Source organism: Panthera onca, chromosome D4 (assembly GCF_046562875.1).
Source record: "Panthera onca isolate mPanOnc1 chromosome D4, mPanOnc1 haplotype 2, whole genome shotgun sequence".
NCBI lineage: Eukaryota > Metazoa > Chordata > Mammalia > Carnivora > Felidae > Panthera > Panthera onca.
In genome coordinates this window covers 66,836,392-66,861,955 of record NC_138351.1, presented here as the reverse complement: position 1 = coordinate 66,861,955, position 25,564 = coordinate 66,836,392, and the positions used below count along the sequence as shown (strand labels likewise).

At 34.9% G+C, this 25,564-nt stretch overlaps 3 protein-coding genes across 5 annotated transcripts in view; 1 reads left to right on the top strand and 2 right to left on the bottom strand.

Moving 5' to 3' along the window:
• LOC132663126 (olfactory receptor 13C9) overlaps positions 1–25,564 on the top strand; it is a 205,549-nt gene that overhangs the window by 21,497 nt on the left and 158,488 nt on the right. The window lies entirely within an intron of this gene.
• On the bottom strand, positions 6,566–7,969 carry LOC144614045 (olfactory receptor 13D1). The gene has a single exon (XM_078436148.2). It carries the CDS (start codon positions 7,967–7,969, stop codon positions 7,025–7,027), a length of 945 nt encoding a protein of 314 aa, XP_078292274.2. The 3' UTR covers positions 6,566–7,024.
• LOC132675250 (olfactory receptor 13D1) lies at positions 20,292–21,261 on the bottom strand. Its single transcript, XM_060627662.3, is given in 2 exon segments — positions 20,292–20,554; positions 20,557–21,261. Coding segments are annotated over 2 exon segments (939 nt in total). The 5' UTR covers positions 21,233–21,261.

Here is a 25,564-nt window from a genome sequence, read left to right as displayed (position 1 = left end):
ACTTTATAGTTCCTTTCAGGCACTCATTTTACCATTATATTATGCTTAATTGTAAACATGCTTATAACTTTATTATATATTAATTTTAAAAGTGATTTCCTTTCTAGTAAATGTCACACATTTTTAAAATACTAAATTCAAAACCACTTTTTATAAGTATTAGATTTTGAATTTTAAGTGCACCTGCTGAGTAATATTGTAAAAATCTAAACTATTACACAAAGGAACAAAAGAACAGAGAGGAAGATATCTTGTGCAGCATCTGTACAGAGAACCTTATTCTGGGAATATAATTTTCCTTTTTATACTGGAAAAAGAAAGAAGCACATTTTGGTTTTCCTAATTTGACATCTTAGAAGAAACTTACGGCAAATGATAATGTCGTACCTACTGAAACATAATGTGTTTTATACACTGTATACATCACAGTTATTCTTAGGACTTCTAATGATTTCACCATTGTAGTAAGACAAGTAGTTTTAAAATGTAAAATTTCCTAAGCTAGTTTAAACCTAAGAAATAAGTACTCCCTTATTTTGCCTTGTGCCTTTATATAATTATTTTGGTATTTGTCTCTTTTTCACTGGACGTTTTCAATTTTTTTGGCTTATGTCTCTGAATTTTAATCTGCTGTATGAAAACTTAAGGGCATTAAACCCAAAGATACCTAATTCACAAGCATTTGTTTCTTTATGAAGACATACTTTCATACTGAACCAAGATCAGTATGATACATAGTGCTTATAATTGTTCTGACTGATTTGCTTCAATAGTTTCTTTCATTTGTTTGGTCACTGACTTGTGCACTTACACTATCTTTCAAAATGCTATGAAATTTAAACATTTGTTGAGAAGCATAACATTTATTTTCAGTAGTCCTTGTACCACTAAAACCAATAGCATTTATTACATCGAGTAATGTCTCATTTTCCATTATTAAATAATGTTATGCATTACAACATACACATTAACATTTATATTCAGCAGTTACCAGAATCATTATTATAATACAACCACTATTAATGTATGTTATCTTTAACATATAGTGCCTCACATTTATAATCATTGTTTGTCTCACATGTGGTATGAATATGAACAGCGTAGAAAAGAAATAGTCATTGTTTGAATGAACTTCAACTTCTTAATTAAAAAAAAAATGCCCTGGGAAATGTGAGTGATTATGTAACTTGATCACTTTAAGAATAGCAATGTTATAAGATATATAGGTGATTATCATGTGAATATATAGGAATGGCATTTAAAACTTTATGGTCTTAATCATATTGAAAAGGTGGAATTGCAGAATAAATGGTGTAGAAAGAACTAAATTTCTTTTGCTAAGGTCTATGTAATCTGACATTCCTGGGGAATTAGTAGTCTCCTAAGAAATAGCCAAAAACACATGAAGGAATATGGCAATACCACATCATGCCCAAAATGTTTGCTGTTTGCTTTTTCCTAATTACCTTAGAGGTTGATTCTGGTAAATCTTCTGGTATATATTTTTTCTTTCCTTTCTTTTTCTTTCTCCTTGCATCCACCCCCCAGGAATAGCAACTGAAATCCTGACAAGACTTCAGTATAGGAAATTAAATTTCACAGGGACCATTAAAATTTATTTTTAATTTCTCTCTTGGAATAGTTGTAAGTAACCTATTAAAAAGTTTTGCCTTTTTCAAGTAGTGGAAATTTTCCCTAAATTAATTTTAAGGGAATTTATAATGACAGTATTTTTTTTATCCAGTTTCTACCCTTCCCTCATTCATTGATACATTTACTCAACAGCTATATTCTGACAGACTTTGTATAATTTTTTCGAACATTGAATTATGAAAAATTTCAAACAAAGCAAAACTGAAATAATTTTACTTTGAACATCATACATTTACTAACTAGATTTTACCACCAACATTTCATTAGATTTGCTTATATCTATGTGTCTATTTATCTGTCTATTCCTCCATTAAATCCATTTCATTTTTGGGTGTATTTCAAAATAAACTGAAGACACCTACCCTTTTCTCTAAATACTTCAGCACGTGTATCATTAGCTAGAGTTTAAAACTATATTTGTTCACAGTTCTCTCTTAATTTAAAATTTACATACATTAAAATCACAAATCTTAACATAATATTCATAGTTTTAACAAATGCACGCCTATGTCACTCAAATTCCTATCAAGGCATAGAATATAAACGTAACCTTAGAAAAGTTCCCTCATGCCCTGACCCAGTAGATACTTGCTTTAATCCCCTGACCACACAGACGGCCACTGTTCTGATTTTTAAAATACCACTGATTGGGGCGCCTGGGTGGCGCAGTCGGTTAAGCGTCCGACTTCAGCCAGGTCACGATCTCGCGGTCCGTGAGTTCGAGCCCCGCGTCAGGCTCTGTGCTGACAGCTCGGAGCCTGGAGCCTGTTTCCGATTCTGTGTCTCCCTCTCTCTCTGCCCCTCCCCCGTTCATGCTCTGTCTCTCTCTGTCCCAAAAATAAATAAAAAAACGTTGAAAAAAAAAATTTTTAAATACCACTGATTAATTTTTATCTGTTTTAGAACTTCGTATGTACTTTTCTAAAAATAACACTCAGGCTGCTGTGCAGAGAATAGATTGTAGGAGAACAAAAGTAGAACAGGGATGTGATTTGGAAAGCCATAGTATCTTAGGTGAGATGATGGTAGTTTGAACTAGAGTGCTAACAATAGATTTGGTCAGATTCAGAGTAAATTTTATAGAGTTGGTAGGATTTGGTGGTGAATTGTATGTGGGTGTATGGCATTGCTGGTGCCTGAGATGGAGAAGATGAAGAGAAATAGTTTGGGGATCGGGAAAGTCAAGGTTTCTGTTTTGGAAAGAAATTCCTATTGTATTAGATCTCGGGACATATATAGGAGTCACTGTTCTATAAATCAGTATCTTTTAATTTTTGTCATTGTCAAGCTATAAGCTCAATAAACTAAGTAAGAGATTATATGTATGTATAACAGTTACACAGACTTTGCTTGATGTGTTACAGTCAAACTTCTGATGCCTAAAATGAACAAAACCATACATGACAAAGGGAATATTATTTTAACCAGGATTATTGCTAGCTGTATGTATCACATGTAACAGTCATACTGCCCATATTGTATGAAAAGAAAATTGTTTTAAAAACTAGTAGACTTTATGCAAAAAGCAAATTCCAAAGTACTTAATCTATTGATTAAAGACCACTCTGTTAATATTTGTAGGATTATTAAGACAAATAATTCACAGGTTCTGCTTTTAATGACCTTTCAATAAAACAACCAATATATTGTGTACATAATCAAAGGGAATACATCTCCGCATGATAAATACCCCAAAGTTTAAGTAGATTGCTATAGGAATTTAACTTGGTGGAAGAAGAAGTGGAGTCTTGTTAGCATGATAATAAAAGGCTTTCAGTCAGAGGAGACTTTTTTGTCTTTGAATTTTTATAGATAGGTTAAAATGAGGGCAATTTTAGATGGAGAGAATGGCATCAGCAAAGATGCAGAGGCAGCAGTCATGAGGATTAGCTAGGCAATGGCAAATCAGCTTGTTCACTTTCATCATAAGATGGTGATCACACATTCATTCGTTCATGAATCTATAAATGTCAAATAAATGCCTCTTCCTCTAGTCACCAAGGCCCTAAAATAAATATTACTTGTATCTTGCCCTCAGGGAACCCAAAGTCTATTAGAAGAGACAGACATGTATGGGAAAGGCTAAGGGGAGTGTGTCTCTTATTCACTGCATGGTATTAGCCAAGCACTGAATAAGGCTTTTTTTTTTTTCTTATTCAATACTCATTAAAACCTTCCACTGTTTAGGGACTGAAGTCTACATTTTATGTCAGGACAAGTAGAGACTCTGATACAATTTATAATCTTAGTAAATTGGAGAATTGGGAGTTTGTAATAGCCCTGGATTTGTTTTGTTTTGTTTTGTTTTATTTTTTAACTGTGTCACATCAAATAAATAAAATACGCTGTAACAAGAAGTTTAATAGATGTGCATTTAAAAATGGAAGAGGAAGGGGAAGAAACAGTTTCTTCCTGGAGAAGCTGATGAAGTGGAGAAAAAGTGATGTTTGTGAAATGTGATGAAAATAAGAGGTGACATAAGTAGTACAAAAATTCTTGAGAATTTTAACAATGGTTTCCACAAAACTTAGACCCCGGTTTCTTCTTACAAAACCCATCATTTCCCCAAACCCCTTGCCCTTGGAAGAGAGACTCCATCTTACTTGAAAGAGGCTATTGTGATCAAGGAAGGGTGAGATGGGGGGAAAGACAGGGAGAAAACAGCAGGAAGACTGGATATTGGGAAATGAGAGAAGGAGATACTCCAGAGCAGTTGTGGGCTGTAATGCAAATGGAGATTTTGCTGTGGTATTGCAGGTTTTTAAGAAACTCAAATGGGGGTGCATCTGGGTGGCTCAGTCAGTCAAGCATCAGACTTCAGCTCAGTTCATGATCTCACAGTCAGTGAGTTTGAGCCCAGTGTTGGGCTCTGTGCTGACAGCTCAGAGCCTGGATCCTGCTTCAAATTCTGTGTCTCCCTTTCTCTCTGTCCTTCCCCCACTCGCATTCTGTTTTTTTCTCTCTCTCTCTCAAAAATAAATGAGCATGTTAAAAAATTTAAAAAATCATAAAAAGAACCTCAAAGAGGGGATGTTAAGAGTACTTTTGATTGTTGGATTCTGTTTCTTTGTAAACAATGTACTATATGGATTCCAGTTCTGTAAGGGCTATAATAAGCTTCTAATACTAATAATAAGGCAGGTAATGGGTTGAATTCTTTCCTTCTTTGGCTTTTTATTGAAAGTTTCTGGGGTGCCTGGGTGATATCCAACTTCGGCACAGGGCATGATCTCATGGTTCATGAGTTCAAGCCCCGTGTCAGGCTCTGTGCTGATAGCTCAGAGCCTGGAGCCTGCTTCAGATTCTGTGTCTTCCTCTCTCTGCCCCTCCCGTACTCATACTCTGTCTCTCAAAAATAAATAAACATTAAAGAAAATAAAAAAAAGAGATAGTATATTGGTATATTTTCACAGACAGAACATATCACTCAAGGTGCTTGTTTATTGGACTTCAGTGTTTCTAAATTATTGCTGGTGAGGAAGCACTGGTTTTTAAAAACTTCCTGAAGTTCTTTACTATAGCTCTAAGAGTGGAAGCTGCAGTCTGCTTTTGGAAGCTCACACTCCATTTTGAGCAAGACCATGCTGAGGAGTGCTTTGAGTTAGGTATCCATTCATTTTTATTGAGAGAGGTGCTGATTCTTATGGAAGAAGGAAATGAATAGACACTGTCAATGTTGTATCAGGACAGAAGCTAAAGAGGAAAATGGACCTTAGAGGGCCCATGTAAAGGGGGATGGCTAGTAGATACCAAGAACAGTAATATTTAATACTGATTTATTTTCCTTAGTGATATTAGTCCCTTTTTTGTTATATTCAAGCCTAAATAAAGGTGTTAAACATTGTGGTCTTTTGAATGTGGATATTTAGGAGACTTATGTTTATTCTTTGTGGGCAAAATATACTGTTGAGAGCTTGACACAGAGACATATAAGATCACCAGGGAAGAATGATAGAAAAATTTATTTTATTTGTTTATTTTTTTAATGTTTATTTGTTTTTGAGAGAGTACAAGTAGAGGAGGGGCAGAGAGAGAGAGAGAGAGGGGCACAGAGGATCAAAAGCGGGCTCTTTGTTGACAGCAGCAAGCCCGATACAGGGCTTGAAATCATGAACTGTGAGATCATGACTTGAGCCAAGGTTGGACACCCAACAAACTGAGCCACCCAGGTACCCCTAGAAAAGTTTAGAATAGTCTGGCATAAAATCAAAACCAGAAACTAAGAAAATAGAAATAGTCCTCAGAAATAATTGGGGAGGTGACTGGAATGTCTGTAGGCACACAAAATAGAAATTAGATTACTTAGTTGTTAAAGGAAGGAGAGCCCCTGAAGGCTGGAGAACTTGGGGCCACTTAGGTAATATATCCTCATGTATTTTACCTCAAAAATATAAGTGGAGAAGTGGGTACAAAGAAATATTTTAGTTGGGACTATATAATTGTTAAGTGATGGAAATCCAACTCATAAGTTTTTTATAAAAACGTAATTTATTGATTCTTGTAACTAAAAAGAATTATTGTGAACTAACTTTAGACACAGCTGGATCAAGGAGTTAAAATAACAGGATCACACACACTCTTCCTCCTTCTGTCAACACCTCTTTGCCTCTCAGATAGGCTCCCTGCACTTATTGATAAAGATTGGCTCCAGGCTTACACTTTATCAGTTTAAAAACCTTAGCAGTAAGAGTGCCTCTTTTCTTAGTCTGAGACAGCATTCTTGGGTTGAGTTTGATTAGCCTGGCAGAACTCATCTCCTATACTGAATGAATCACTGTAACCAGAGGGATTTGCTTTAATTACCTAGCTCTTTGTTTCCAATGGTACCACTGTTTTCAGAGATCAGCCCCCTCCAGCACACATGGACTCAGAGGGAGGCACTGTTGAATGTAAAAAGAAAAGGTACAAAAAAAAAAAAAAGGTACATTCTTTTACCAGAAGAGGGGATACTAGACAACAAAACAATAGATGTTCAGTTTAAACTGAGAAAGGAGACCAGGAAAACAGAAGGAAAGTAGAGTAACAAAACAGATGGAGAAGGGGAAAGGAAAAGAAGGAGGAAATGGGGAAGAGAAGAGAGATAAAAACATGGAAGAGAGAGAAGAAAGCAGAGAAGAGGGAGATTTATCTTGAGGAAAAGCCATGTGCCCTGTATGGAACCAAATGGCAGAGCTACATACAACTAGAAACTGCAGACTAGACATTATTCAGAAGGCTTACATGAGACTTCTGTGTTGAAAAGAATATAAGTCCTATATTTGGACTTACTAGGAGATAAGTTCTCTTAATACTGGGTTCTCTGACTTCCTCTGTGAACACAAAAGATCTGATCCGGTCTCAACATGGAGGGTATCACATGCCTCAAGACCTCTTATATTTTCCATAGATGCAGGTGTCTGCTCAAGACTTTCTTCACAGCCTCTTTCACCTCTTTATTCCTCAAGCTGTAGATGATGGGATTCAACATCGGGGTTACCACTCCATAAGACAGTCCAATGATCTCATCAGATGCTTTTGTGTCCTTTGACTTGGGCTTCATGTACATAAAAAGGGCTGAACCATGGAAGAAGATAACCACAGTCAGGTGGGCAGAACAGGTAGAAAAAGCTTTCTTTCTCCCTTCAGCAGAATTAATTCTCAGGATGGAAGAGAGGATAAAAACGTAGGAAATGAGAATTAACAGCAGAGGAATCACCAGTAAAACAATATTTGCCACTGTCATGATAAGCACATTGATGGTGATATCTGAACATATGAGTTTAAGAAGAGCCAGGATCTCACAGGTAATATGATCAATGACATTATTCCCACAGAAAGGCAATACCATTGTCAGGACTGTTTGCACTAAGGAGTTTAGGCAGCCTATGATCCAGGACCAAGCAGCCATGTGCACATAAAGCACCCTGTTCATGATGATGGGGTACCTCAGTGGGTTGCAGATGGCCACATACCTATCATAGGCCATCACAGCCAGGAGGATACACTCAGTGGAGCCCAACCCAAGGGAGACAACCATCTGCAGAGCACAGCCAATGAAGGAGATAGATTTTCTCTCAGACTTAAATATGACAAGCATTGGGGGAATGGATGATGATGTGTAGCAGATGTCCAAGAATGAGAGGTTCCCAAGGAAGAAGTACATGGGGGTGTGGAGGCGAGAATCAAATGTGCTGATGACAATGAGGAGGCTATTTCCCAGCAGAATTATCACGTACATGATGAGGCAGAGCACGAACAGAAAAAGCTGGAGCTCTGGGTATTTGGAAAGTCCCACCAGAAAGAATTTGGTCACGGTTGAATCATTCCCCATCTTCATGTATCCATGTCACGTTCAGGGTTTAGAAAAGGACAAGACTCAGGGAAATTTAAATTTATGATATAGATTTATCAAATCACTTTAACTTCCATTATTTTGTTTTATCCTTGGGTGGGGGTTTTGAGGAAAAAGGTATGAAAGAGGAATAGCTGTCTTTCTGTTCAGAAAAGGTCCCAGATGAGGGAAGATATTTTCTAATCCAGGGTGAATAAGAGAAAGCAAAGCCAGTAACTTCACCAAAAACAATCCGTCACACAAAACCTGTCTTAATCCACTTCTGCTATTTCTCCCCACTGATGGTGTCAAGGAAGGATTATTGGGTAGATTTGCTTCACAGTAATCTTCATTAGCCTCACCACAAACGACATCCAATAGAGAAATACAGTCTAAGGAAAAGCAATGTGTTTGGTATGCAACACAACTTCATGGAAAGTTCTCTAGTACCTCCGTCAACCAAACTGTCACCCCTAAGTCCCTCTAATGTAGAAATTCTGAAGCCACTACTGATACCCTCAATACTATGAAATGGTCATATTAAATTTCTTTTACTTTCCTGAAATACTACATATTCTCTTTCTTCTTCATGCATTTGTTTATGCTGTTTTGTTAAGCTGAAAGGGCTTCTCCCAACTTAGATATTATCTTTCTAGCAAAAGTTTCTAACCTCCTAGTCTAAGTAGGGTCCTGATTATGTGTTGTCACTGAACCCGGTGCTTTCCATTCTGCTAGTATTCTTCACTCACTCATTTATTCAACACATTCTATGCCACATTTACTGTGATGTGTAATAGGGATCTCATTGTGAGTACTAGACTTTCTTTTTTTTTTAATTTTTTTTAATGTTTATTTATTTTTGAGACAGAGAGAGACAGAGCATGAACGGGGGAGGGTCAGAGAGAGGGAGACACAGAATCTGAAACAGGCTCCAGGCTCTGAGCTGTCAGCACAGAGCCCGACGTGGGGCTCGAACTCACGGACTGCGAGATCATGACCTGAGCCGAAGTCGGCTGCTTAACCGACTGAGCCACCCAGGCGCCCCAGTACTAGACTTTCAAAATTGACACTGGATACAGAATACTTATGATAGTTATTTTATGCTTTTAAGAAACAAATAATGTGCTCTATAATATGTCCCAATGTGAAAAAGTTCTGGAACACTTTGCAAATTATTTTATCAAACTAAAATTGCCTTTTTACCCAAAACTGTCAGAGTAAAACTATGGTCAATCTCAATTATGAATGCACATGTAAAGAATAAAAAGTGTATCCAAACTCACAAAACAGCCCTCAATAAATATAAATGAATTGAGATCATACCATGCATACTTTCAGATCACAGTGCTATGAAGCTTGAAATCAACCACAGGAAAAAGTTTGGAAAACCTTCAAATACATGGAGGTTAAAGAACATTCTACTAAAGAATGAATGGGTCAACCAGGCAATTAAAGAAGAAATTAAAAAAATATATGGAAACAAATTAAAATGAAAACACAACAGTCCAAACCTTTTGGGATGCAGCAAAGGCAGTCCTAAGAGGAAAATACATTGCATTCCAGGCCTGTCTAAAGAAACAAGAAAAATCCCAAATACAAAATCTAACAGCACACCTAAAGGAACTAGAAGCAGAACAGCAAAGAAACCCCAAACCCAGCAGAGGAAGAAAAATAGTAAAGATCTGAGCAGAAATAAACAATATAGAATCCACCCCCCCCCCCCACACAATAACAGAACAGATTAATGAAACTACGAGTTGGTTTTTTGAAAAATTAAACAAAATTGGTAAATCCAGCCTTCTCAAAAAGAAAAGAGAAAGGGCCCAAATGTATAAAATCACAAATGAAAATGGATTTATTACCACCAATCCCTCAGAAATATGAGCATTTATCAGGGAATACTATGAAAAATTATATGCCAACAAACTGGACAACCTGGAAGAAATGGACAAATTCCTAAGCACCCACACACTACCAAAACTCAAACGGGAAGAAATAGAAAATTTGAACAGACCCATAACTAGTGAAGAAATTGAATCAGTTATCAAAAATCTCCCAACAAATAAGAGTCCTGGACTAGATGGCTTCCCTGGAGAATTCTACCAGACATTTAAATCAGAGTTAATACCTATCCTTCTCAAGCTGTTCCAAAAAATAGAAGTGGAAGGAAAACATCCAGACTCATTCTGCGAAGCCAGTATTACTTTGATTCCCAAACCAGAGACCCAGCAAAAAAGGAGAATTACAGGCCATTATTCCTGATAAACATGGATGCAAAAATTCTCAAGATATTAGCAAATTGAATTCAGTGGCATATAAAAAGAATTATTTACCATGATCAAGTGGGATTCATTCCTGGACTGCAGGGCTGGTTCAACATTTGCAAATCAATCAATGTGATACATCACATTAATAAAAGAAAGGATAAGAACCTGTCAATAGATGCAGAAAAAGCATTTGACAAAATTCAGCATCCTTTCTTAATAAAAACCCTCAAGAAAGTGGGGATAGAAGGAACATACTTAAACATCATAAAAAGTGTATCCAAGCTACATACTAAAATGATGACATTTATTTTTATTAAAGCATGAAATTGTAAATTAATGCTTGGAAATTGAAAAATAGAATATTGTCATCTAAATAGATGCCTAAAGCAATGATAGAACATAACATTGATTCTTGATAAAACCTCTTAGTAGTCTAGACCTAGGGGGATAAATCACTAAGATGATGAAGATTATCTTTCTTAAACCATCGGTCAACATAATTTCAAATGGTGAGACTCGAGATATTTTCCTAAAAGTCATTCAAAGATGCATTATTATTATTATTACTTAACATCCCCCCCCCAATCCAACAATAGAATAGAAAAAAATAAATGGCATTGCATGTAATATCATATATCAATTCAATCATGCTTTAGTAGGTGTTACAATTTTTTTCGTCTAGGGTGCTGCCAATCTAGTATGTTGTGGTTATTGTATACACATGAGAGTACATAATGGCACATGTAATATCACCAGTGCAAATTATAGTCTTGAAGAAGAGTTAAGGATAAGGGACAATGCTCATGATATAATATTACATGAAGAAAAAGAAGTTCCTTAATAATACAAATGGCTATATATATACATGTATATATACATATGTATATATATATATATGTATATATATACATACACACACACAATTTTAACTGGTTTCTTCTGGAATATGGGAATTGGGGCATTAATAATTTTCTCTCTATCTTTTCCAAAGAATTCTTAACCTATGTTTTATGGGTATAAATATCAGAAATAATACTTCAAATTTTTCTTAGAAGGGAATAGTTCCTCATACATCCAGAGATTTTGCCCCAGTTTTCTTTGAAACTCAAGTAGGAAATAAAATAGTCAATGGACAGGAAATTGGACAGGGGCTTTATGTTACAGAGACTAATGCCCTTTAGTGTTCCAAGTTCAATCTCATACATCCACCGTCAACAGACATATTGACTTAAGTTTGCAAAAGGATTCTAGAACTAACCATTTAAATGTGATCAAGCTTAGTAGTGCAGAAAGGATGCAGTATAAAGAATCCAACAGTATCACAAGAAAAGGAGGAGATACCTGGTGGGTAGGAAGGAGCATAAGAAAACATCAGGAACTTCTGTTACATATGCTTTTTTTCTTTCTGCCCTGAAGTGGTAGAATTTCAGTTTCTTGTTCTCCAGGTTTTGTTCATCTTATTCCAAAGGCCTGCTCATTAGATATGTCCTCACCATTGGGCATCACCTATGGAAAGAAAGGAAACTCTGCTTGAGGATTATGGATTGTGAAGCATTCACCCTTTTTCTCCCCATGTTTACCAATAGAAGAGAAGAGTAGTTTGTAAAGCTCAAGTACTTACCTATGCTCCCTGATTTTAACTCAAGGAACTTTTTGAAGCATAGTATGGCACACACATGGAAGATTTCCTTCAGAAGAAAATTTCAGCACTAAATATTACATCTGTATCCTGTATCCAGTTTTTCCTACTGTTTATGAAGCACCTTTGTTCTGTATAGTACAACATCTCTGACAGGAGATCCCAAATGCTTGCTCAAATAAATGACCCTCTAGGAGCTCTGAAAGGTGTTGATAATAAGCAATACTGAGTGAGTTAGAAATAGGTCCTCTTCTCCACTTTCAGTATGGTCTTGAGAATTATCCTGAGGTTTGTTTTTTTTTTTTTTTCTACTAACATTACTGTGTGGGTACCAAATACAATTCTCTGTCACTGGTAGCACAGCTGAAGCTTTAAGCTCTTATTTTGTAGGAGCCCTTGTCTGACCCGTAGACTCACTTCTGGGATTGATTAGAACATGCTATCTAATAATTTCTAGGTTTGTGCCATGGGAGCCTACCATGCACCAAGTCCTTTTATACTCTTTTGTTCTTATTGCTAGTAAGTTATCTTTATGGAAAGTACTATATTTTATTTTATTTACTATTTTTTTAATGTTTATTTATTTTTGACAGAGAGAGAGAGAAGAGCATGAGCGGGGGAGGGGCAGAGAGAGAGGGAGACACAGAATCTGAAGCAGGCTCCAGTCTCTGAGCTGTCAGCACAGCTGACAGCGGGGCTCGAACTCACAGACCGCAAGATCATGACCTCAGCTGAAGTCAGTCACTCAACTGACTGAGCCACCCAGGCGCCCCTCCAAAATAGTACTTTAATTGTAAGAACAGTTGTCTTAGAGTCAGGAGGCCTAGGGTTCAGTCTTGACTCTGTGGCTTAATAGTTGCACAGACCTTGAGCAAGAAACTTAACATACGCATGATATAAAATGAGGTAACATTACTTTGTAGAGTTTTTGTGAGAATTAACATAACATACTTAGAAGGTCTCGGTACAGAGGGAGTGCACAATACATGTTAGTTTAATCTGAACTCTTAAGCTGCCGTTTAAAAAAATTTTTCCATGGTGAGTAAAAACAGCTAAAGTGATGTTATAAGTATCCAAGATATTTCCTTCCCCCAAGAGTATCTCATTTCCCAAGATTTACACTGTTTTATTAAAAACTTTTCAAATAAAATAAATGGTTCAGAATTCCCAACTCCCATGTTTTCTCTCTTTTCTGAAAAAAACTCTTCCCAACTCTGCTTACATCTACCTCATTTAATCATCAGTGTAGGATCCTCAGATTCTCCATTCACAGTAGATAGTGTGGTTTATTGGGACTACAGTCTTCAAAACGAGGAAGCCATTTTTAGATACAAGCATGGATCTCTCTAGTCAGCATTCCCTTTCTCCAGTGTTTCACTATTTTCTGTCTACACACAGAAGTTGCTGCTGCTATTCCTGTTTAGATTAGATAGAATCTTAGCTGTCTTCTCTTAGGGCTATAGTCCTGCCCTTAGAACCCACAGAGAAGTATCCCACATTTCCAGATGATTGCTAGTAGTGGTAAGGGGGCAGATCAAAAATAAAGCTTTTGTCTCCAATGGAAATTCATGTTATTAATTTGTGTCGGTAGTAAGTCAGTCTGCCACAGAGGTACTCTAACCTCTAGGCCCTAAACATTTCCAGAGGGCACACCAGTGTCTGTGGTAGCCAATTTAAATTCTCCTCTGTTTTCTTCTAAGAGACTCTGTAATCCCAGAAGTGATTTAAAGTTGAACTTTTAAATCTTGCTGAAGATAATAACTTTTAGATACATTAGAAATAATGTGCCAAAGACCTAAATTGTACCTTACAAAGAAATTTTCTTCTCTTAATTTTTTCCCCCTGATTATAGAAATGATACCTATTCATTGTGGGAAGTTTGGGAAATTAAGAAAAGCCTAATGGATAAGATAAGTGCACAATTTTGGAGAAAACTATTGGTATTTTGATTACTTTTGTGCATATATGACATACAGTGAAAACGTGAGAACACATTTCATTTCCTGTTTTATAACTTGCTGTTTAAAATTAATGTATGTATTTTCTCATTTTATTGGACATTTTTAATGGACATCATAATATTTTTTTACCTGGTAAATGGATGGGGGGGGCACATGAAACAAGTGAAAATGAAATTGTTTTTTGTCGGATTCTTGGCAATTTTCCTTTTTTTTTTGCACAGCTCTTTGAAGGTAATGACAATCTTGGAGGATTGTTTATTCTTGGTGAAAGCCAGGTTTAGTGTTTTAATTCTGTCTGCATTTATCTTCCTCCAAGCATCACCACAATTGTATAGGCTTTAGTTAGGAGAACACTCAACTTAGCAAGGAGACTAGCTCATCTATAATAATTACACCATGATATAAGGGAATGGAACACATAATTTTAAAAGAGGAACAATCAATTGTACTTCAATTTTATAGCACATGTTTCATTTTTTTCTGGATGTTTTATAGTTGTAGACTTTTTTTTTTTGCATTTAGATATTTAATTTGTCTCAAATTTATTTTGGACACAGTGTGGAGGTAGAGTTTTAATCTTTTTTTCAGTACAATTAATTCAGTACCCAGGTACCATTTATTTGATAGTTCATCCATTTTCTCCCTGATAAATAATGCTACTTTATATCAAATGTCAGTTCATTTTGGATATAATAAACTTCTATATATACCTATGGTATTTCTTGATTCTCACCTCTGTTCCTTTGATATACTTGTCTTTACCTGAATCAATACCACACTATCTGATGTACTATAGCTTTATGATCAGCCTTGGTATCTGATGTAGTGAATGTGCATTTCTTATTCTACAGCACAGTTTTGGCTATTCTTGGCTCTTTACTCTTCCATGAATTTTAGGATCAACGTGACAAATGTAAAAAAATCCTATTTTATTTTGTTTGGAACGATACTGAATTTTTAAAAATTGGGGCAAATGAATATATTTATTTTTAAATTTCCTAACATGAGCAAAATAGAGCTTCACAATTTACTTGGGTTTCCTTTTATGTCCTTCAATAATTTGATATTTTACTATAATTTTATTATCATTTAGTTTTAAATATTTAGGAATTAAAAATATTTTGGAATTTTTATCAATCTATTTTTAGCCTATTAATCATTTAATAGTCCGTTTTCTAATTTTCAGATTAAAAAAACATTTTGGGAGTGGTTATGTTTTTAATATTTATCTCTAATGTTTTTTGTATTGTGGCCAGAGTTGAGATTAGAATATTATTCTTTGGTATTTATTGAGACTTGCTTCCTTTCCTAATGTTGTATTAGTTTTTATATATTTCATTTGGATTTGAAAATATCCTCTCATATGTTAATGCAAAGTTTCATATAAGTGTGTGTGTGTATATCTTATTGCTTCACTTAAAAGTTTAAGACAGATATTGAATTCTCCCCTTTTTATTGTAGATTTGTCTTTTTCTTGTAATTCTGGTATTATTCATAGTGTTTATATTGAAGCTGTGTGGTAAGATGGATAAGGTTCAGGACTATTTTTTCTTTCTGATAAATTCCCTAGTAATGTTTTTTGCTTCAAGTCCTTCTAGCCTAGTTTAATCCAAACAGCGGCTTTCTTTGGGTTAGTGTTTATGTGGTACCTATTTTTCCATCACAATACTTTCCAAATTTCTTTGTTACATTTTAGGAATTTATCTTGTAAATAGAATATAACTGGATTGGCTGAATTTACTGCTGGGACAAAAGGTGAATTTTAGCATTAGAAAATAGGTTAATGTAATTCTGCACAATATCAATTGATATGTTCCAACTGGTGCCTTTATAACATTTAATGTGAATATTTATGCTTTTGATTCTTTTATCCTCATTTGGTATTTTTTAAATCTATGCTTTAAATATTTTTTTTGAACAACTTTCATGACTTATATTGAATTGATGAAACTTTCTTTGCTCTTTTATTCTCTTAACAGATTTGAAAATTCTGTATCTTATTTCTATTGTTTTTATGAGTTCCCTTATTTTTTTAATGATGCTTGTTTAACATAGTCTCTATTTGATATCTCTGCAGTCCCTCTGAATAGTACAAGGACTTTAAAATGTTTATCTTTGATTTTTAACTCTTGACTTTATCTTCCATGTTGTTGATATTTAAAATGTCATTTTTACTTTGTATTTAAGTTCCCCGAATTGTTGCTTTTTAAAAAAAAATCTAGTGACAATTTGGATTTACCTGCATGTTTACCAATTTCTTTGTTTACTTTGTTTTTGTTTTGTTTTTTCATTTCATACCTTTCAATTGAATACAGTTTTTTCTTTATGGGGTGCTATGTGTGATAAAATGTTAGCCTTTTTCTAAAAGTGTCTTTATTTTGCCTTCTCTCTTGAAAGATAGTTTAGTTTGGTACAGAATAATAGGTTTTTAGTTATTTTCCATGAACAGTTTGAAGATATCATTCCATTTCTTTGGGTCTTTATTCTCATTGATGAAATACACATTTCATTAAGAGAAATCTGTTTTTCATTATTTTTAAATAACAATAAATATTCTCATAGAAATGGCATCATGCCATTCTTGACTAACATCCATGGTTCCTCATTGGGCACTAATTTACCCTTAGGATTTCCTTAAATAGAACTGTATATACATTCATCAAGTATTGATTTTACAAAGTTATTTGCCTTATTTAAAAAATTATTATAGATTTCTTAAATATAGATTAAATATACTTGTTATATGTGTTACAATTTGAGATATACTCTATACTGTATGGAATACTCCAAAGAAAAAATAATGCTTTGAAATTTAAAACTTTGGATCAGAGGCATAAAATTCGTATTTAATAATCCTTTCATCACTAATACCAATAGCCTTCATTATATTGACCAAAGTCTCATTCCGTTTTAAAAACAGTCTTTTGATTTTAGCGTGTATACTCAATTGTATCTTTATTAAAATGCAACTACTATTATGATGTCTGTAACTTTTAACTTCTGACTTTTATAGTCACTATTCCTCCCACATCTGGTGTGAAAATATCAGTAGCATAGGAAAAGAAAACTTCATTTTTCAGCCAGCTTATAGCTTAGATTGAGTTGAAGTTGAACATCTTAATATTTATTAAAATTTCAGATAAGAGATGGCTCTGGGAAATATGAATGTTTATACAACTTGTTTTTTTTTTTTTTTTTTTTTTTAAGAATTTACTTGTTTAGTAGTGTTACAAATTTGAGGCAATTTTTCATGTGGATGTATAGCAGAGATGTATAGCAAAAGCAACTGTGGTGATTTTGCTCCTTTGGGACTTGTGGTAGAATCTGGAGACATTGGTTGTCACATTTGAGAAGGTTGGGAGCAGAGAGGGCAGTACTACTAGCATCTAGTGTAGAGACAAGGGATACTACTAAACATCCTATATTGTACAGGACAGCTTCCCACAATGGGGAATTATACAGCTCAAAATATTAATAACGTCAAGACTGAGAAACTTTGAAATAGAGGAATGGCATTTCAAAAACCTTTTCATGAACTTAAGGGTATGGAGGAAGGAATTAAAGAATACTTAATTGAATTATTGAATAAAAGAATAAATAAATAATAATTGGGTAGAACCCAGTTCCTTTTTTAAAGGTCTTTACAATCTGACATGCCCTGGTGAGCCAGTAGTCCCTCAGAAATAGCTAAAAACAGGAGAAAGAATCATGCAGACAAAACATCCCTGCCAAAGATGTTTGCTGTTTTCTTTTTTTCTTATTATCTTTGATTCTGATTTTTATAAATTTCTGATATATTTCTTCCCTGTCCTTTCCTTGTACCCATTCCCCAGGAATAACAGTTAAAACTCTGACTACAGATCATATAGAAAATTAAGTTTAATGGGACCATTAAAATTTATTTTAAATTTCTTTCTTGTAGGAGTTGTAAATAACCTGCTGACAAGTTTTGCCTTTTGAAATAGTATTACTTTTTATTAAATGAAATTTAAAGTAATTTATAAGGACATCACATTTGATTTATTCTTTATCCTTGGCTTAATAAGAGTCTGCATTGTTTCGTTTGTTCAAGAGCTATACTCCTGATAAGTTTCATGTAAAAATTTTCCAACTTTTTATTATGAAAATTTTTAAGCATAAAGGAGGATTGAAAGAATTTTAAAATGAATGCTTATTTATCCACTGACTAAATACTAGCATTAAGATTTTATTATACTTGCTTATCATATCTATGATCCATCCTTCTCTATAGTCTCTAATCTGTCTTATTTTTTAATGCATTTCAAAGAACTTTGTAGACTTCAATATACTTCTCCCTTAGTATGCATATCATTAATGAGAGTTTATTGTTAACTAGAATTAAATATTTAAGTGAAGTTTTTAAATTTAAAATTTATATAAATGCACAAGTAAAATGTACTCAGTTTTGACAAATGTATACACCTGTGTAATCTAAACTCCTATCAAGATGTGTATGAAATCTTGCCATTTGTAACAATGTGGATGGAACTAGAGTGTATTATGCTAAGTGAAATAAGTCATTCAGAGAAAGACAAATATCATATGATTTCACTCATATGTGGAATTTAAGAAACAAAACAGATGAACTTAGGGGAAAGGAAGGAAAAATAAGATAAAATAAGAGAGGGAAGCAAGCCATAAGAGACTCTTAAATACAGAGAACAAATAGAGGGTTGCTGGAGAGGAGGTGGGTGGGGGATAAGCTAAATACGTGATGGGCATTAAGGAGGGTACTTGTTGGGATGAGCACTGGGTGTTATATGTAAGTGATGAATCACTGGGTTCTACTCCTCAAACTAATACTGCACTGTATGTAAACTAACTTTAATTTAAATAAATTAAAAAAATATATAGAACATTAGAATAACCTTAGAAGACTTCTCTAATGCCTCTTCCAGTCTTTCCCTGTCTCAATTTCCCCCAAATAGCTACCTTTCTAATATTTTAATACCACTGATTAGTTTTACCTTTATTAAAACTTTAATATGTACTCTTTATTATTTAAAGTAAAATCCTTTTCCCCTCTGGGTTTCAATTAGTTTGCACATTGAAACAGCTGTACATAATTAACATATAAAACTTGATAAGTTTGGATATGAGTATATACTCATAAAACTATCACAGTCTGTGCCACAAACCTATCCACCACCTCCAAGAGTTTCTTCCCACCCTCTTATTTATGATTATTATTATTTTGCAATAAGAACACGTAATGTAAGTATGCTCTTAGAAAAATTTAAAGTATACAGTAACTTAAAGTATTGTTAACTGTTGGTACTATGTTGTACAGTACGTCTCTAGGACTTATTCAACTTGTATGACTGAAACTTTGCACCCTTTGACTAATAACTCCCTATTTTCCTCTCCTTCCAGCCCCTGGTAACCACCATTCCATTCTCTGCTTCTGAGTTTGATTGTGTCCTCCATAACTAGATGGAGGGAGATGTGAGGCAAGAAGATATAATAATTAGGATATATGTGGTTGTATGTGGTAAAATCTAACTAAAATTCGTTTTGGATAAAATACTAATCTGATTCGTATAAACAAACTGTACAGAGATGAGTCTAATTTTCGCCATCATTGATTTCAGGAGTTAGAATGGCATCGTCAGGGACATTCTCTTTGTCAGCTCTGCTTTCTCAGTCTCTCCCACATATTGACAAGGATGACCAGCAGGAGCTCTGGGTTTACATTCTACCCACTGAGAGATCATTACAGAAAGAATAATTTTTTTTCTGACACTGGGGCAGCACTCTTAGATGGTATCTGATTAGTCTGATTCAGGTCACTTGCTAAACTACAGCAAGCACTATGACTAAAGGAGTAAACTTTTTAAAAAATTAATTAATTTTTGGCAAGTCCTGTTTCCATGCTTGCCCTAATTTTCAGAGGGTTGGGACAGGCCCACCCTGTAAAACATGGACTGAGAGTGGGGGACTGTTGGTTTCTCAAGAGAAAAATATTCATAATTTTTCTACATATTGTGCAGATCTGCAAATTGTGTAGAGGTATTATGCAGGGATGTTGCATAACAAAAGCAACAGATGTCCACTTCAAAGACACTGAGAAAGAAGAGAAGAAGGAGGAGAAGGGAAATATATGGAGGAGAGAGGTGAGGGGAAGTGAGAAAAGAGAAAGGAGGAGAGGGAGAGAGGGAAAGAGAAATTGAGAGAGATTGAGGTTGAGATATTGATTCATCTTGATGAACAGCATCATGAACTTCATGGGAGCAATTAGCAGACCTGCTTATAGCTGGAAACCCAGCAGATAAGGCACTATTTAGAATACTTACATAAGCATTTTATGTTGAAAAGAATGAGTCCCAAATTTGGCTTTGCAAACATACAAGCTGTCATGATAGTAGGTTTTGCAGTTTCATCTTTGAATATAAACACAAGATCCAGTTCTCCACTTAGGATATCACATGCCTTAGGGCCTTTCATGATTTCAATAAATTCAGGTGTCTGCTTAGGACTTTCTTCATGGCTTCTTTCACTTCTTTATCCTTCATGCTGTAGATGATGGGATTCAACATCGGGGTTACCACTCCATAAGACAGTCCAATGATCTCATCAGAAGTGTTTGTGTCCTTTGACTTGGGCTTCATGTACATAAAAAGGGCTGAACCATGGAAGAAGATAACCACAGTCAGGTGGGCAGAACAGGTAGAAAAAGCTTTCTTTCTCTCTTCAGCAGAATTCTCAGGATGGAAGAGAGGATAAAAACGTAGGAAATGAGAATTAACAGCAGAGGAATCACCAGTAAAACAATATTTGCCACTGTCATGATAAGCACATTGATGGTGATATCTGAACATATGAGTTTAAGAAGAGCCAGGATCTCACAGGTAATATGATCAATGACATTATTCCCACAGAAAGGCAATACCATTGTCAGGACTGTTTGCACTAAGGAGTTTAGGCAGCCTATGATCCAGGACCAAGCAGCCATGTGCACATAAAGCACCCTGTTCATGATGATGGGGTACCTCAGTGGGTTGCAGATGGCCACATACCTATCATAGGCCATCACAGCCAGGAGGATACACTCAGTGGAGCCCAACCCAAGGGAGACAACCATCTGCAGAGCACAGCCAATGAAGGAGATAGATTTTCTCTCAGACTTAAATATGACAAGCATTGGGGGAATGGATGATGATGTGTAGCAGATGTCCAAGAATGAGAGGTTCCCAAGGAAGAAGTACATGGGGGTGTGGAGGCGAGAATCAAATGTGCTGATGACAATGAGGAGGCTATTTCCCAGCAGAATTATCACATACATGATGAGGCAGAGCACGAACAGAAAAAGCTGGAGCTCTGGGTATTTGGAAAGTCCCACCAGAAAGAATTTGGTCACGGTTGAATCATTCCCCATCCTCATGTGTCCATGTCACATTTAGAAAAGGACAAGACTCAGGGAAATTTAAATTTTTAATGTTGATCTTTAGTACACCTTCACTTCCAGTATTGTATTTGTTTCTTGAAACACTCCTAGGAAGCAAAAGATGAGGGACATGGTATAAATTTTATTGATGATGGATGGTAGTAAGGCTTTGAGAAATCCAGAACATCTGAGGACTACACAGCAGCATTGTCAAGGCTACTAATACTCCAAGAGTTTTACTGGGAAGTGCCAAATAAAATTTAGGACAAAATACTTTTAAATGTAGATATATAGGGATGTCTTTGTTAATAGAAAATTTTAAATTAAAGCTGTTTTCTGATGAAACAGGTCTCTATTTAAAAGATTATGTAGATCTAGCACCATATCATTTAACCTGAATATAAGTTCAGTAAACTATTAATTTTAGTAAACTATTCATTTTTACTATGAGATAGCTCATAATAAACTGGAAAAAAAGAAATAATTATTTGTCAAGTTGTTCTTCAATTTGACTTGATTAAAATCTGTTAGGTACCTAGAACAGCGGGTAGTTCCAACATTGCATGTATATGATATAATCATATTTATTCTATGTAATATAATAATATTAGGTGTATATTTACATATATATACAAAGATGAAGGAAGCTTTCTCTCTTTTCAAAAATAGTCCCAGAATCCGGTGGGGGGAGCATTTCTTAGAATTTAGGTCAAAACAAGAGAGAACAGAAAAAATAACGTTACCAGGAACATCAAATCAACCCATCAGGTAGGCCTATCTGAACTTCTTCATTTACCTTTGCTTTCACTTTTTCCATTTCCTCTTCAAATATGGTATCAAGGGAGGGTTTGTTTCTTCCTGATTTTCATCAGCAACCCCACAAAAAAACATTTTACTAGGAAAATATAATCTTTGTAAAACAATGTGTGTGCTATGCAACACAACTTTAAGAAAAGTCCTCCAGCTCTTCCTCCAATCATATTGTTACCCCTTGATTCCTCTAATATAGAAATTATGGAGGTACTACTGATACCCCACATGCTCTGCAATGGCCATTCTATTTCTTTCAGTCTCCCCATAATACTACACTCTTTCTTCCTTATGCATTTGTACATGTTTTCTTAAGCTAGAAGGGAACCTCCTAACTTAGACATCACCTTTTCTAGGAAACCAATCTCATCTCTTTTTGTGAGGAGGATACTCCTTTTATGTATTGTCACAGCATTCTATACTTAACATCTCTCATAGAATGCTTCATTTATTTATCTATACAACTCAAACTCTGCCTTATGTACTGTGGTAGGTAATAGAGATCCCATTGTGAGAACTTGTTTTTCAAAATGGAAGCTGGATGCAGAATGCTTATGACAGTTATTTTAAGCTTTTAAGAAACAATTTCTGTGCTATATGACATGTTTCAATATGAAAAAATATATGGAACATTTTACAAAAACATTTTATCAAACTAAAATAGCCTGTTCCTTCAAGGATAGAACAAAACTCTGGATCAATATTACTTATGCATATATATAATAATAGTAAATAAAGCACATCCAAACCCTATACTAAAGTGATATAATTTATTTCATGAGTTAATGAAATTCCAAATTAATAATTGAAAATCTATCAATAAAACACCTAAAGCAGAAGGCAAAAAACCAAAACATACTGTCATCTAACAAGATGCCAAAAAAGCATTTGATAACATACAATACTCATTCTCAGTAAATCCCTTAGATATAGATATGAGAAGATACATAATTAAGATAATAAAGATCATCTCTATCAAATCATTGGGCCACATAATTCAGAATGGTAAAACTCTGGAGTATATTTGTAAAAGTAGTCAAAGATTTGTACTGGCACTATTATTATTATTTAACTTTTTTTTTTTCTTCTGAATGATCCACCCAGTAGAATAGAGTAGGAGAAATAAATGACATTTCATGTCCTTTCATGATTCCAGTTTGGTTAGAATTTGAACAGTTGCAGCAAGTTTTTCTTTTAGGTTGCTGGAAGTCTGGTTTTTGTTGATTGTGGATCATTCTGTAGTCGTAAGATGACATACCTTCATGTGTTGTACAACCAACTCTTGGAGAACAGCAAAGGGAAAGAAAAATGCTCATGGTGTAATGTTACATTATAATAGGAAATTTCATAACCATATAAGTGATCACATTTTGTATACGTGTGGCTGAAAAAGCAGCCACAGCAAAATATTAGTTTTCTCTGAAATGCAGTATTTGGAAACATTATTAATATTCTTAATTTTTCTTAATTTTTCTAAATTTTTCCTCATTCTCCAAATTTTCAAAACATGAAGAATATATATTTTATGACTGTAAAAATCAGAAGTATTTAAAAATCCTCAACAATATACTAGCAAAAGAAATCCAGCAATACATTAAAAAAATCATTCACTGCCATCAAGTGGAATTTATTCCCAGGATGCAAGGGTGTTTCAATATTCACAAAACAATCAATGCTTTATATCCCATAAATATTAGAAAGGATAAAAACCATATGATCATTTCAATAGACACAGAAAAAGCATTTGACACAGTACCACCATTCATGATAAATACCCTCAACAAAGTAGGTTTAGAGGGAAAATCCCTTAACTTAATAAAGGCCTTATATGAAAAACCAAATCTAGCATCATTCTCAATGGGGAAAAGAGAGCTTTTCCCCTAAGGTCAGGAACAAGAAGGTTGTCCACTCTCTCCACATTTATTCGACATAGTACTGGAAGTCCTCACTACAGCAATTAGACAACCAAAAATAAAAGGCATCCAAATTGGTAAAGAAAAAGTAAAACTTTCACTCTTTGCAGATGACATAATACTATATACAGAAAACCCTAAAAGACTACATGAACAACTACTAGAACTGAAAAGTGAATTCAGTAAAGTCAGAGGATACAAAATCAATGTACAGAAATCTGTTGCATTAAAAAAAATTGTTTATTTTGATAGAGAGCATGAGCAGGGTAGGGGCAGAGAGAGAGGGGAAGGGAGAGAATCCCAAGAAGGCTCCATGCTGCCAGTGCAGATCCTGACACGAGGCTCAGTCTCATGGACTCTGAGATCATAACCTAAGCCAAAATCAAGAGTTGGACACTTAACTGAGCCACCCAGTCTCCCCTGTTGCATTTCTATACACTAATAATGAAGCACCAAAAAGAGAAATTAATAAAACAATCCCATTTACAATTGCACCGAAAAAAATAAAGTACTTAGGAAGAACTTAACCAAAGAGGTGAGAGACCTCTACTCTGAAAACTAAAACACTGATGAAAGAAATTAAGGATGGCACAAAGAAATGGAAAGACATTCAATGCTCATGGGTTGGAAGAACAAATATTGTTAAAATGTGCATGCTTCCCAAAGCAATCGACAGATTTAAGGCAATCCCTATAAAAATACCAACAGCATTATTCACAGAACTGGAATAAACAACCTTAAAATTTGTATGGAATCACAAAAGACCCTGAATAATCAAACCAATGTTGAAAAACAAAACTGGAAGCATCACAGTTCCAGACTTAAGGTTATACTACAAAGTTCTAGTCATCAAAACAGTATGGTATTGGCACAAAAATAGATCAGTGGAACAGAATAGAAAACCCAGAAATCTGCATTTATATGGCGAATTGATCTTTGACAAAGGGGGAAAGAATATGCAGTGGGAAAAAGACAGTCTCTTCAACAAATGGTGTTGGGAAAACTGGTCGGCTACATGCAGAAGAATGAAATTGGACCACTTTTTTACGCTATACGTGGAAATAACCTCAAAATTGATTAAAGATTTAAATGTGATACAGGAAACCATAAAAATTCTGGAAGAGAGCACAGGCAGTAATTTCTCTGTCATCGACTGTAATAACATTTTTCTAGATATGTCTCCTGAGGCAAGGGAAATAAAAGCAAAAATAAACTACAGCAAAATAGAAAGCTTCTGCCCAGCGAAGGAAACAATCAAGATTAAAGGCAGCCTACAGTGTGGGAGAAAATATTTGCCAATTGCATATCTGATGAAGGATTAGTATCCAAAATATATAAATAACTGATACAACTCAATACCCCAAAAAACAAATGATCCAATAAAAAAATGAGCAGAAGCCATGAACAGACATTTCTCCAAAGAAGACATCTAGATGGCCAACAGACACATGAAAAGATTCTCAACATTACTCATCATGAGGGAAATGCAAATCAAAACTACAATGAGATACTACCTCACACCACTCAGAATGGCTAAAGTCAAAAACACAAGAAATGATAAGTGACGGCAAGGATGTGGAGAAAAATGAACCCTCATGCACTGTAG